The sequence below is a fragment of the Acanthopagrus latus genome, chromosome 7 (assembly GCF_904848185.1).
Source record: "Acanthopagrus latus isolate v.2019 chromosome 7, fAcaLat1.1, whole genome shotgun sequence".
Taxonomy (NCBI): Eukaryota; Metazoa; Chordata; class Actinopteri; order Spariformes; family Sparidae; genus Acanthopagrus; species Acanthopagrus latus.
This window is the reverse complement of record NC_051045.1, coordinates 3,504,106-3,518,685: the sequence shown is the minus strand read 5'-3', so window position 1 is coordinate 3,518,685 and position 14,580 is coordinate 3,504,106. Positions and strand designations below refer to the sequence as shown.

The window sequence follows — 14,580 nt, the reverse complement described above, 5'->3', positions numbered from 1 at the left end:
GTTGTCCTTTTTTTTACTGAAAAGCGAATAGTTTACAAAGACTTCAGGTATATCGAACAGGAGCACCGATAAAACAAATATAAGTGAAAATATATCTTAATAAGGACATTAAACAAGGAAAATATAAATAAATATATGATCAAATGAAAATTAGGTACATTAAAAAATTAAGTAAATAGACAGACGGGTACATATATAGATCAATACAGACATTAGAAAGAGATTTCAGGTTTCAAAATAAATCTTATTTATAAAACTTTTTATTTCTTAACTTTAGTGGTTTAAGCAGTGAGTTTAGATCTTACAGATAAAGTGCACGATTGTAAAACTTGTTCTTGAACAGATCCTGATCTGCAGTTGTCGTCACAGTCAGAGGGTAGGCCTCTGATCCAATCAGCGTACACCCGATGGCCCTCCAGCCAATCACAGCCAACTACGCAATTGAACCGATCCAGCCCATCGTCCAATCAACAGTGCTGCTGCGTGCGGGCCAGAATCCCTCTTCAACCTTCTGCTTTCTGGAGGGGCACCTTCAACCAACTCCGCGGTGCACGGGCAGCGGCTTCCTTAGTTGTAAAGAATAAGTGAAAATAACACTTTTACACAGACACAATGTCCTTCCTCTCCGTCAGCAGGCTAGCGCCTAAACTGCTCAATTCAAAGGTAAGAGAACGATAAACGGCCTCGATGCCACTTTATCCAAACTGTGGACGTTACCTTGGAAGCTAACGCTTTGCTAGCCGGCTAACGACGTAGCCTAAGTGGCAAGCTAGTTATCGTTAGCTAGCTTAGCACCGTTAACCACATTGTGAAATGCTGGTGACCAGGAGCTTGGCTAGTACTTGCCACAACATTTGAAACTGTGTAAAAGTTGCCGTTGTTTCGTGTTATATATTTTATGTGGATGCTCGTTGAGTTACATGTGAACCGTTAGCTAACGTTAGCCTAGGAACCGTTGCTCCCTGTGTTGGCCTGATATTGTCACCGCCTGGTCATGTTTCTTTAACCCTGGAGTGAGTAGACCTTGTCAGCTTGGTGCTACGTTCAGCCCTTCCTTCCTCTGTCACGTTTCTCTTTTATTAGCAATGAATATTATTATTGCCAATCGACTATATACACTGTGGTAGATTAGAAACTCAGCCTTAACTTTGTAATTCTTCACCACCCTCGTTGACCTTCACGTTAAGATATCAGCCTATTATCTAAAGCCACCTCTTTGAATGAAGTCCTGAAAATAATTTGTGCATTTCTGCAACATTTCAGAGTTATGCAACACTAGAAAGGATTGTGTTACTGTATATTCTGGCGTCTGCACGCCAGGTTAAAATATGTAACCTACATTGACAGATCATAACAGTTTACTTTACTTAATTGAGCTCTTCTTAATTTTACCACCTTGATTAGTATGTTTCGTCCAACCTCCCTCCCTGCCTGTGATGAAGTAATTGCCCTCCATGTTGACCTTCCAGTCATTGTAACCTACTGTCTTACTCCACTGACCTCTCAGCCCAGTTTTCTCACACTATATGACCCCTCAGTATCATCCACTACTGAAGAAGGTCCGATAACCCACAAGATACCCACCTCCCCCCTCAAGCAAGTAGTAATGAGTGACACAATAGTTTCCTTCCTTGAACTCTGTACAGACCAGTGTGGAGGTGATGTAGCGTCCCTGTTATCAACTCTTGCAATTAGGGATATGTAAAGATAACCTGTGTCACGCTCACCCTGTGTCTGTTATCAGTTGTAGTCTTTGCTCTGGAGAGTTGTTCGAGAACTGTTGGATATCATGCTCCCAGCTTAAAAAAGCTTACTGCCTCTGAAAATCACATGATTCACAAGATACAGACAAGGATAGAAAGCATGTGGTTGTGTCATAATAGTTTCTCTCTTCATGTAATGACAAGAGAAAGTTGAGCTTTTGTGTAACAAGGTATTTTGTGACCAAATCCCCAAATCTTTCCTCTGGAAAAAAAGAGAGCAAATGGTTTCTGTAGAGTTTTTTTCTGAGGGATTATAGATTGATTTTTGGATTAAATGTGGAGATTCTCACATGTGGTAGTTAATGTGTCACTAAAGGAAGCTAAATTTGTCATTTCCATGACTAGATTTCACATCCAAGCCAGGTTGTATGTTTACTTGAGAGAATGTTTAGTCACTAGTATCAGTGTGTGTTTTTCCATTTAACCATTTTCTCAGGATGGACTATAATACCGTCCTGTCCAGTGTAGTAGCTTTAACCTTTCTCCCTGGCAGGAAGACTGGAGTGACTGAGGGAAACTGGCGCTCTATATTTAAGACCCTGAGCTGTTACATAATCTCTCAGCTGTGTAGAGTGTGTGCGGTGACGCAAGGTCCTACCTTTTGTTTCAGCAAGCCCCGTCAGACCTTTAACCAGTCTCACCAGTTGTAGAAATGGGGAGGGGATCCCTTTGGCAGTACAACCAGCCAGCTGTCACCCAGACTCCTCCCTCTGTCATTGATGATTTTAATAAGCTGACGGAGGAGTCCTGTTTCAGTGGCAGCAACAGCAGGCTAAACTTCTCACTGCTGTCACTGAGCTTCCAAAGAGATTACTGGCCTCCAGACACTTTCATAGCCAGGACCAGTAGTTTTTTAATCTCTTTTACATCCCTGAGTCTTGTCTCAGTTCCTGCAACAGTCCAAGGCTTAAGAACCCAATGGTAGAGGAATGTTTGGGTGACTTTACATAGCCTGTTTGGGCAAATAGCTTCAAACCATCCTTGAGATCTAAGCTAAAATCAACTGTATTTCCAGACTTACCTCAGTCATACAACAAGTTTTTAAATATTCGGTTGGTTCACCTCGGAGTCATATCTCATTTCAACATGTTTATACTAGTTGTCTCAATCAAATATAAGGCCCTCTGGTTACAATAAAGAACAATTGCTCTTATTTCCTGTTGTGTGTTGAAATCAAGGAGTTGATCAGCCGGCAACATTTCAGATGATTCGACTGACTCAGCTTATCTTTGAGACACGCCTGGAAACATGTATAAGAATTTGGATAAAACACTCTTTAGTTTCTTTGACACCATTGTCAGAATTATGGGAAAACTGAAATGGAAAATTTGAACACATAAATCAGTTGTATATGTGTCCTGTTGTTTGATAGAAAAGGAGCAATATTTATATGACTCGGAACATCTTCATGTCATTGAGAGTCAGATACAAGGTTTCGGTTTGTGAATATATTTCACCAGTTGTTCTGTTCGGTTCTTCTGCAGGGGGGAGATAAGGAAAGAAGGATCAATAATTTAGATCCTTGATTAAATGCAAGCATTAATGTCAGTCGTGTACTGCTGGGTAAACACTCACAGTCACAACTGAATGTATAATGGTCAGAAAGAACCTTTATGTGAAGAGCTGGAAAATGTTTGGGTCCGTTCTCAAGGATGATTGATTTCAAGTCTGTCTTGGTTTTCTCAGCTCATATATATTAACTGAAGGACCTTAAAAAAAAGCCTTGTAGTTGTCTTATGTGTGATGTGGTGCCGAGTGGCTGAGAGGACGTCTGTTATTGTCCAAAAAATATTGAACGAGTGAAAGGTTGTCTCAGCCCATCGGCTCGAAATGCTGCTGTGCCCTTTACATTTTTACGAGGGTTTGTGTTTGTGCGACTAATACTCAAAATCTTATTATATTTCATGTCTTTCGTACAGAACGCCTCCTACTTCCTCGTGGCAGCAAGAAATGCCAGCGCATCAACAACAGTAAGTACACTCTGTTCACTACAAATGTGTTTGTCTGCTTCAGCCGTTTACTCCACTAATATTCTGGAGTCGAAGTGGTAATATGTGAGGCACTGGTCTGAGCTTGTCTGTTTTCATGAGTATTAATAGAAAATGCTGACTGCTGTGGAACTACGGGTCAGTCTCCATCATTAAATGTTTGCACAGAGTCTGTTTAATTAACCCACATTGGAGGAATGTGTTGTGTTGTCTGACTGGATGTTTGATCGACTGCATGGCTGATTTTCAAAATGTCGTGTTTCTACAGAATCTGAAGGATGTTCTGTCAGACCTCATCCCTAAAGAACAGACCAGGATCAAGAACTTTAAACAACAGTACGGCAAAACCAACATAGGACAAGTTACTGTTGACATGGTGAGTGACTTTTCGAGATGCTGGACTGAATAAACAGGATTGTTGCCAAGAGGTTGTAACACAATTAGAACAAAGACACAAATTAGATTTCGAGAAGGAGCATGAAGGCTGTCAGCTGTGATGTCGATTAGATGTTTCCTAATCTGTCCAGGCCTGCCCGGCTGTATTTACTGTGTCAGGTATCACTGTTCGGTCGTCTCCCTCAGAGGTCACAGTATGAAGCTGCACTGCCTTCTGCCAACAGAGACATTTAGCTGAGTCACTCAAATCTTTACTGTACCCTGCCAAAACACACACACACACACACATCAGTGCAAAAACCACATCATCATGTTTTCTCAGCCACATATCTTTGTCCCCCTGGATAGCTGCCATGGGCTTGTTGGACACATTTCTTTGGTCCTGACGTAGATCTGTTTCACCTGTAACAACAAAAAGGAAACATTAGGCAGTGGCCTGTCTATGTTATGTAAATCTATTTGTGATTAGTATTAAATCATGCCACTGCAGGGTATTACACACTTTACGTAATATCGGATTTAGGTAAAAGACTTGGCAGCTGCTGGTAACCAAAATTGGCAGTTGTTGAGTTTCAGTCAGTAGGTTTTTCGCTCCAATGCTAATAACTGCACACACAACTGTTAACTGGGGGTGTCATGATGTCATTATAAATCTAAAATCAATTGGAATCAGCGTATCAGCAAAAGCAGGATCAGTGAGTCTGCCACTTTCCTTTCCTTCCAAGCGAGCCTTTCTGTCCGAAGAGAAAGAACAATATCACCTGCTGCTTCACACACACACACACACATGCACACACACACAGCGGCTGCAGCTGTGATGAACTATTCACCCCAGTAAATAAGCTTGTGTCAACACTGGCGTTACTTTTTTACAAGAGACGGTGCTCATCTTTAAGTTTACTGCTAACAAAAACAGAACATTTCCTCAAAATGAAGTCTTTAGCAGGAGACTCATGGGCTGACTTTTATTATGAAGTGGGCTACTTGCAGTATGCAGGGTGTTTAGCACTTAGTGTTATTGTTTTATCAAAATTCTGTCTGTAGCCAAGAACAGAGTTCATTTGTTGTCAGCGGATTAGTTTGAAATATGTCAGGTGTCGTTTAGTTCAGTCTGTGAGAGTTATGGAGCAGGAAGGAGCTGTTAAATGAAGTGCTGAGAAATAGAGAGAGAGGCTGCACAGCTCCCAAATTCTCAGTGTGGTACAGAACTCACTTTCGCTTTTATTAAGGTTGACAGATTCCCCCCAGCATTCTGGTGTAAATCTGGAATACTTGTGCTTCACTCTGACAGCTAATCGTCTGCCGTCATCTCGTCAGTCAACTCTCCTTACCCTCATCACATCACAAGTTAAAAATTGAGCGCTACTCTGTGCTGTTACTTTACTGCTGCTGCACGGTGCAGACGCCTTTAGTTTGTAATTGTAGCGTCCATCATCAGACTAAATATTGTTTTTTCAAAAAAATCACCCACCACCTCTACCACTCAGTGTTAGAGGTGGTGGGCGAATAATGAAAACGACGTACGCCCATAAAACAATTAACACCAGTACCACCAACAACCACTGCAATAATATCTGAAAAAATATCGAAAAAATGTGGCTGTTAAAACACACTTGGAGTTTAAAAGAAGAAAATGAAATGCCAGTTGTCAGAGCATGAACCCTGTTATTTTTACATTTTTAAGCAAAGTCTATCAATATCATAGCTCTCAGGAATGAAGTTGAAGAGTTAAATCTAATCCGGAATTTGGAGATTAAAGCTAACAAGACAGATTTCCTCTGTGTAAAATCTCTGTCTGCTTGTTTTCATCCACAGGTCTATGGAGGCATGAGGGGGATGAAGGGCCTGGTGTATGAAACCTCTGTTCTGGATCCCGATGAGGTCAGTACGCCTCAGAAGTGGCACAAACTATTATGATCCTTACAGCGATTCTGTGAGTGATCTGAGTCCGCCTCGTAGGCACTTTTCTTGATTGCCTTCCGCCTGAATCTGCAAGTTTTTGGTCCCAAAGTGGGATTACTGTTGCACATCTTGTTGGCAGGCCACCACATGAAATGAGATATTGAATTATCGTAATTCATTGTCCAGTGCCAGAGTCCACAGCGGCAGCTTGCCAACGCTCGCTTGAGGGGGCATTTCAGGATAATGTTAATATGTATATTCACATTGTGTCACATCTCCTCCTCTCTCCTTTTGATACGCAGGGCATCCGTTTCAGGGGCTACAGTATTCCAGAGTGCCAGCAGCTGCTGCCTAAAGCTCCAGGAGGTGACGAGCCGCTGCCTGAAGGCCTCTTCTGGCTGCTGGTCACAGGACAGGTGCCCACTGAGGAGCAGGTGAGTCAGATAAAATCACTGGAGCTGCAAAGATGATTTCTACACTAGTTATAATGAGGCAGCTGTTCATCCATCTGTCCATCCTGGTATCTCAACACACAGCTTGTCAGATTCTTCCAGAATCTCCTCACACCATTTCAGCCTTTTCAGAGAGAAATACTCGTGCAGAATAATGAAGGCGACAAGGAGCTTGATAGTGTGAGAGGTAACATGTCTAGTGTTACCTTCTTATAAACATGGGAAGGTTAATCTCAAAATGTTTGGCAGCAGAAGTTTTGGAAATGAGTCGTCAATTATTTATGACTCCAGAACATTCTTATATAAACCAGACAGTATTATGTAACTGTTAAACAGCTGGTCTGTACCTTAAATTTTGTTGCTGTCAGCTATCTCCTTGAAGGGCGATAGGAGGATAACGACTGATAAGCCATGTCCTCGTAGCTGACTGCGACATTTCCCTGAAGGAATAGCTTTCACCTCTTTTACCCTTTGGCCTTGATATGATTTAAGTTTAGTGCGTCTGTTGCTGCAAAAAGATGTCGGCTAAGGACAAAACGTTAGCTCACGTAGCAAATAGTTAAGTTGTAAACTACTGTGGCACTTTGATTGCATGTAATATCTGGTGGGAAAATGAAGGAACAACTAAATCTGTGCGTTTATCTCTGTGCTGCGCATTTTCAACCACAAATCTAATTCAGAAGGAGCAGAAGAGCATTACTGTGTGGTTCTGTTCCTCCAGGTGAACTGGGTTTCCAAAGAGTGGGCGAAGAGAGCAGCGCTTCCCTCCCACGTCGTCACCATGCTGGATAACTTCCCCACAAACCTGCACCCCATGTCTCAGTTCAGCGCCGCCATCACCGCTCTGAACAGCGAGAGCAGCTTTGCACGGGCTTATTCTGAGGGCGTCCACAAGTCCAAGTACTGGGAGGTGAGTTCACATCGACGCATCTTGTTTTAAGAGAGGATGGTGGAAATGTTTGTCCAAAGTGAATCATTCGATTGCCTTTGACTGTGTTACAGTTTCAAGGTCTTAAGAAGATGAATCCCTTTTTAAAACAATCCAACAATGTTGTTTTCTGCTTCATGGCGCTGATTTTTGTGGCCAGGTTTCGTGTTCTCCTTCCAAACCCTTCCACATTTGTTCCCTTTAGTTTGTCTATGAAGACTCCATGGACTTGATCGCTAAGCTGCCCTGCATCGCTGCCAAGATCTACCGCAACCTGTACCGTGAAGGCAGCAGCATCGGAGCCATCGACTCCAACCTGGACTGGTCCCACAACTTCACCAACATGCTGGGTTACGGAGACGCCCAGTTCACCGAGCTAATGAGGCTCTACCTCACCATCCACAGGTACGACTTGAAACGCCAGATTATAAACTAGCTTTGATTTTTTTTTTTTTTTAAAGGGTTTCTCAGATTTGTGCTGCGTTGCTGTTTCTGGTCACAGTTTGATCAAAGTCAGGCAATATTCATGTAAATTAAATCTCAGGTGAAGTGTTTGAAGAATTGGAAACCACTTCAGACAGATGATCTTCTTCTGTGCCCAGGATAAAAAACATAAAGAGTCAAAGGGATGAGATGCTGAAATGAGAATTGTTATTTCTGACATGTGTCAGAAGATGTGAGGCCCTGTTGCCTATTATTGGCTTTCTTATCTGGCATAAAAAAGCACATGGTGTGTGGTGAGATCGAATAATTCTGCAGAACACGATGTTAACAGAGGGTCGACTGCTCAGCTAACAACAGGCATGATACTGTGTGTGGGGTGATGAAAGCACAACGCTTCACCAGCAGCACTCGGTGTCTGACTGATCTGCTCCCACAAGTGGGCTTTTCTGTCTCCGTTACGTGAGAATCTGTCTGATAAATCCCAGAACCAAGCGTCTCCTTCATTTGCTCAGTTACCATGGAGACGGGTGATTGGTCACAGCCCATTTAAAATGGATTTCCTGAAAAGGAGCCTTTCAGTGTCTCTCTGAAAAGTTCAGATTCAAGCTATGATATCGACCAACAAGCTGTGTTTACCACTCAGACCTCAGCGGGTTTCAGTTCGTGAACGTTTTCTTGTGTTGCAGCGATCACGAAGGAGGAAACGTCAGCGCCCACACCAGCCACTTGGTGGGCAGCGCTCTGTCTGACCCCTACCTGTCCTTCAGCGCCGCCATGAATGGTCTGGCTGGTCCTCTGCACGGCCTGGCCAATCAGGTTTGTACCACAGTTTTTATTCATGGATTCTGCCTTCACAGGTTTGTGTGAGACGGTGATTTATTGCTCACCGCTCGAGATGTCTCCCAGTCAGCTGAATCCACAGGAGACAGTTTGACACGTCTCAGTAGGGAAAAAAACTCGGTTACATTGAATTTAACGATGGCTGAATTGATTTAGCTGCTTCACTTTAAGGGTCCTGGTAATTATGCATGCTGGATCGCTGTCACACTGTCAGAATGAACCCGGGGAATATTTTTAATGTTATAAGTAACACCCGTGCTTTTTCTTACAATGACGAGTCAAAATGTCCGTCATGGCGAATGTCTGTCGGAACAATTTTATGCAGGTTCTTTACACACGACATGACAGTTCAGGATAATGTTGTAATTTTTTTTTTTTTCTCCTCACCACGGTGGAACTCGTCAGTACAGCAAGAGAACAGAACTGGGGGGGATTAAAATAATGACACAACCGAGAAGTTTGCTGCCTCGGGGTTGAATTTGTAAAACTTATTTTGGGAGTTAAGTTAATCTCCAAAGCTTGTTTGCCGCTGCTTCAGCAAGCCCACAAGTTGTCAAAGCTCCCTGTTCCAGCTTTAATCATTTTAAATTAAACACTCCGACATCGACTCGGAGTTGTTCTTGTTGTAATTGTTGTTAATAAGATTAAAGTTTTGCTTCTTAGTTTCCTCACATATGGAGCCTGCTGATACAGTGCCAGAGTTTTATAGTAAAATTAATTGTGGCTTCTTTCAAACATGATGCCAATGTTCGAAAATACCAGACGCAGAGAAACATGTGGGTGTGAACCTGTTTCACACTCCCCTCTGTGGTGTTTTCACTGTTTGTACTCTAAACACTGTTTTGAACTTTGAGTTTTGACTCATCAGTGTTTTTTTTTGTTTTACCTCTTCGTGTCACAGGAGGTGCTGGTGTGGCTGACGGCCCTGCAGAAGGAGTTGGGTGGAGAAGTGTCTGATGAGAAGATGAGGGATTACATCTGGAACACACTGAAGTCTGGAAGGGTAAAGACAAAACTCAAGTGATGAATTGATGTTAATTTCTCAAATGAGGTTCGATTTGAATCAGAAAATCTGCAGTCTCCTTTATCCTGACATAGTTTCAGTCTTTTCTTTGTTTAGTGGACACTTATAAACTTTTACAATACAAAGATTTAAAAAAAAATGTTAAAAAAATCCTTGTGCAGTTCAGAGATTGAGACAAACTTGTCCTCCGTCTTCGTAGGTTGTGCCCGGTTATGGCCACGCCGTCCTGAGGAAGACCGACCCACGTTACACCTGCCAGCGTGAGTTTGCCCTGAAGCACCTGCCCAACGACCCCATGTTCAAGTTGGTCGCCCAGCTCTACAAGATTGTGCCCAACGTGCTGCTGGAGCAGGGTAAGGCCAAGAACCCCTGGCCCAATGTCGACGCCCACAGCGGAGTGCTGCTGCAGGTAAGACACCTCGTTAGAGTTATTATGGATTCTAGACTCTACTTGGTAAATAGTCCATTTTGTTTCCCCACAACTTCAAATCAGTTGAAAGTTGAGCAGTTGTTCAAATCCAGCTCACAACCACAAAAAGACACAAGTTGTATCTGTGGTCCCCACTAATAAATGCAAGATTATGAAAAACACACATCCAGCACTTTTCCTTTTCAGTCTTTGGTGCGAGTGTCCTCTTTTCTGGAAGACTTAAATTTAATAACGGGAAACTACATGTTAACGCTCTGGAAATTCATCATTTCTGTGACAAGTTTCCAAGGATGCACACACGGCAACATATCTCCTCTCTTAAGTGAGAGTGAATTATGCTCTTCTCTTGTAGTTAGTTAGTTTCAGCAGCAAAAAAAGCTGCAGCAGGATGGGTTGGAGTTTATTTGCTGCACTTGACATCAAACATCCTGTGATGTGACTGTTGTACATGTGCACATCATGATGTTGGTGCAGAAACTAAACATTATGCAGCCTCTCTTTTAATCCCCAACTTGCCACAATATGGAGGCCAGTCGAGATCCTGACATGCCCGTCTCTGTTTGCCCCGTCTGTGCAGTACTATGGAATGACCGAGATGAATTACTACACTGTGCTGTTCGGTGTGTCCCGAGCCCTCGGCGTGCTGGCTCAGCTGGTGTGGAGTCGAGCTCTGGGCTTCCCGTTGGAGCGCCCCAAGTCCATGAGCACGGATGGACTGATGACACTGGTGGGAGCCAAGTCGGGCTGAAGAACCACCTGAAAGGAGCTGTGTGTGTGTGTGGGGGGGGTGGGGTTAGTGTGAAGGGTGGGAGGAGGTGCAGATATCAAACCACAGACACAAGTTGACCCCCTTGTCATTTCCAACCCGAGGATTCAATGGGATTCAAAGAGACAGTACGCTTTTAATGTCATTTCACAAAAGAAGGGCCTTTTTTTTAAAATCGTCAACCATTTAGCGTTTGAGCGCGTTTAGTTAACCAAGTGACCAGTTCGTCTCCTGGTGTCTCCATATCTGGAGCGCCAGAGGTGAAAACGTCAGACACACATACATGTAACCAGTAGTCGGCTCAAACTATGTTCCAGTAGACGTCTGCTAGCATCGCTAAGATTTCCCCCCCGTGCAGTGCCTGCGTGTTTGTCATTGGGCACTGAGTCTGAACTATGAATAGGCAGTGGCATTCAAAGGGAATTGTGGGAGTGAAATAAACTTCCTTTTGTATTTGTTGAAACATCTAAAAGTTACACCAACCTTTTTCTTGCTGCTTTTGGCTGATGCAGTGATTTTTTTTTTGTTTTAGAGGTTATCCCCCCAAAAAACAAAACTACCTGTCGTGTTTTTTTGTTTTGTTTAGTTTTTTCCCCCAATCAAGACTCTAAACTTAGTTTCTTCTATGCAAATGTTGCCAGATGACATCCCACCCAGTTTCACTCCCATTTATTGAACACTCCAGTTTAGAAAAAATAATAATTAAAAACAAAAGGTCCTCAAGAGATAAATTAACAAAACACAACATTTTAAAAAGATGAATATCAGTTAAAAGATACTGCCCCTTTAAATCTTTGGTCTCCCCTCTTTTTTTTCTCTCTCTCTCTCTCCAATTTGTATTTTTTTTTTCTGTTTTAACGATGACCTGTATTTCCTCCCTATGATCAAAATAAGTCTCGTCGATATACAAATTATGTTCCTTCCTGTTGTGTATGGGTCTCCCTGCTCTACGGGCTCCTCTGAAGGGTAGATAAATCACGAATAATGTACAGTAACAGTAAATATTTGAGCAGAGGGTGTTGTAATCGGCAGCCTGACGTCGATCCTTAAGAGCAAGCTTGAATTTAAAAAAAAAAAACCGTGGGATAGGGGGGCTTTGTAGTAGTTAAAGTCCCTCTTATCTGAGTGTGTGTTTGTTACTTTATCCCCACAGGAGAGCGCTTTGAACATCAATTACTCCAAAAATGAGCACTTGCTTGATTGGAAACCCTAATTTAGTAGTAGTTAGAAGAAAAAAAAACCTCCCCAGGTTGATTGTGTCCCCTTTTTACTTTTTTTTTTTTTCTTGGTGTTGAATATGTATAAAAATTATAATCTTTTGGGGGTTCTCATTTTGTGGTTTTTATTTATACTTTGTGTACATAGGTATATATATGTATAGCTTGAATGTATGAGCTCTGTGCGATCACTTGCTTGTAATAACCACAATGATTACCGTAGTTTACCAACCAACCGTGTCGAAGTGTCCAGATTTGCCGTAAACGTTCAGTCGCACTGGGTCACTGTGAAATCCTGACAACGAACAAAAAAACAAAAACAAAACAAAAATAAGGAATAAAACCTGCAGCTATCTTGTACATACATGATTTCTCGCCTGAATGTGGGCTTAGCCGGTGCTGTTTTCAGGTGTTTCACTTGAATGTTTCAAGCTTGCTCTTAAGCTCTGGGTTTGTCAACACTCCATTTTTGTGTAGTTTAAAAAATAGAATAAAGCTCTCGCGTCTTTTTTTTTTTTTCCCCCGCCGTGTTTGTCAGTAGCTCACTCAGCGCTGCGCCGCTTTAACACCTTCCCTTTTTTTAGTTTGTGTTTTGATCGTAGTCTTCTTCCACGTGGTGGTTTTCACAGGAGACGTGGTTATTTTGATCGTAGAGGAGCAATGAGGGTTGTACATGATGACTGGGAGATGGATTCATCAGAGAACCGCTTGACGAGGAGGAGGAGGGTGATGATGATGATGATGATGATGATGATGATGGGGCTGGATGGGTCACAAGGGCAAGAAAAGCTTTGAAGAGTGAATATTGGAAAAAAAAACCTAACAAAAAATGAAAAACAATAAAGGTTTTTATTAACACTTCCTTTTTGTCTCATTTTGTTTATAGCGTATAACAGTGGCTGTAAAATAAAGCAGGACATTTGCTCTTTGATTCCCAGTTGTCTTGTAGTTTGTGAATAATAAAACGCAGAACTGAAGAGAGAGACGGGTCGGGTCGGGTGATGGATGATTCTGTCTCTGAGTTTCATGAGACTTCCTGTCATGTCTGTAAAGACAGGTTGACGCCGCTACCTCGTAAAAAAAACTCTTTTTGACTCTGTAAACAAGCGAATTCTCCCTCTGTAAACTTTGACTCACTTTTGTAAAGACATACAGCGTCACACTTCGGACCTGTGGAGCTTTTTAAATGTCATACCTGACATGATTCGAGTCTGAAGTCGAGTTGAGTCATGTCACTTTTCTCCTCTTACCTGCAGCATCAGGTCTTTAAAGAGATACAGAAGATAAAGTATCTGTCTCATAATCAGTTAATTAGATATTTTCTAAAGAGATTCTCTAAGTTGAGTCTAAATCCTTTTATTTTCTGTGGAGGCATCGACACGTCGAGGTCACAGTGACTCGATCCACATCTCTGTTTGCAGGATTGAAGTTAAAATGTGTGATTATTAGCATTAAGGTGCCGATTGGCTCAGGTGGTGGACTGGACGTCCCACGAACAGAAGCTTTGTCTTCGATGCAGCGGCCCCAGGTGACCCGGGGTCCAGTTTCCTGTCATCTCTGAAGCCGTCCTATAAATAAAGCCGTACAAAAGCCCATAAAAATAAAATGTGCGTCCCAATCATCAGGTGCCAGATACTCAAATCAAGAGGCCGGTGCCCTTGTCTCTCTTTTTTTTTTAAAAACCTGTAGTTATTCAGGGAAGGTTCACCCACATTCTCCTGTCTGGGGATTTGAACCAGTGACCTTTTGCTTACGTGCTCATTGCTCCAACCTTCAGGCCAACACTGCACCTAATTCAGGAGGATACGAGGAGGAAGATAAGATGCCTGAAGTACCTCTCGAGTAACTTAAACCCCTTTTATTCTCAGGGAGAAAAATCATCTAAAGGATGATTCTCTGAATTCTTTGACTGAAAATACATCTTACAATATTATTTACACTCCAATTGTTAAGTTGTGTCTAAATATAGAACCCAATACTCAGAAAATACCCCGGAGAGGACGGGTGTATTTTCAGTCACACAAAAAAAGAAAAGATTACACAATATTTCCAACATCTCTTATTAAGATAAATAGTTTTTACTCATCGTGTTTCCTGAGAATAAACAGATTCAACATATAAACGACTCTGCTCTTGTATGATATTTAGTTTTGTGTCTCCCTCTGTGACTGTATCCGTGTCGTGAGGCTTCAGTTCTACGTAATAAATACAATTGAGGTGATCAAGAAAGAGGAGATGTGTGAACACCCTCCTCTTCTCTCCTGTGAGCTGTTATAAATAACTGGCCCACATACCGTCGGCCCGCTCTGGTTTCTTGTCGGTCAGCTGCGTCCGACCTCTGTCACTGAACCTTCACTCGCTTCACTGCGACACAGTCCAGCTCTGCTGCAGAAACCTCAATTTAAACACATTAAACAGCCTCAAAAAAAA

The 14,580-nt window shown here is 42.3% G+C and overlaps 1 protein-coding gene across 1 annotated transcript; it reads left to right on the top strand.

Annotated features, from left to right (window-relative positions):
* Positions 1-485: 485 nt before the first annotated feature.
* cs (citrate synthase) lies at positions 486-13,012 on the top strand. The gene is made up of 11 exons (XM_037104763.1): positions 486-663; positions 3,683-3,733; positions 4,020-4,127; positions 5,963-6,028; positions 6,352-6,483; positions 7,223-7,411; positions 7,635-7,834; positions 8,560-8,689; positions 9,615-9,716; positions 9,937-10,146; positions 10,745-13,012. Exons 1-11 carry the CDS (start codon positions 613-615, stop codon positions 10,913-10,915), a joined length of 1,410 nt encoding a protein of 469 aa, XP_036960658.1. The 5' UTR covers positions 486-612; the 3' UTR covers positions 10,916-13,012.
* Positions 13,013-14,580: the final 1,568 nt, after the last annotated feature.

Coding starts and splice junctions, on each gene's coding strand:
- cs (XM_037104763.1), top strand. CDS start 613: ATGTCCTTCCTCTCCGTCAGCAGGCTAGCGCCTAAACTGCTCAATTCA. Junction 3,734..4,019: donor ATGCCAGCGCATCAACAACA/GTAAGTACACTC, acceptor GTGTTTCTACAG/AATCTGAAGGATGTTCTGTC. Junction 10,147..10,744: donor ACAGCGGAGTGCTGCTGCAG/GTAAGACACCTC, acceptor CCGTCTGTGCAG/TACTATGGAATGACCGAGAT.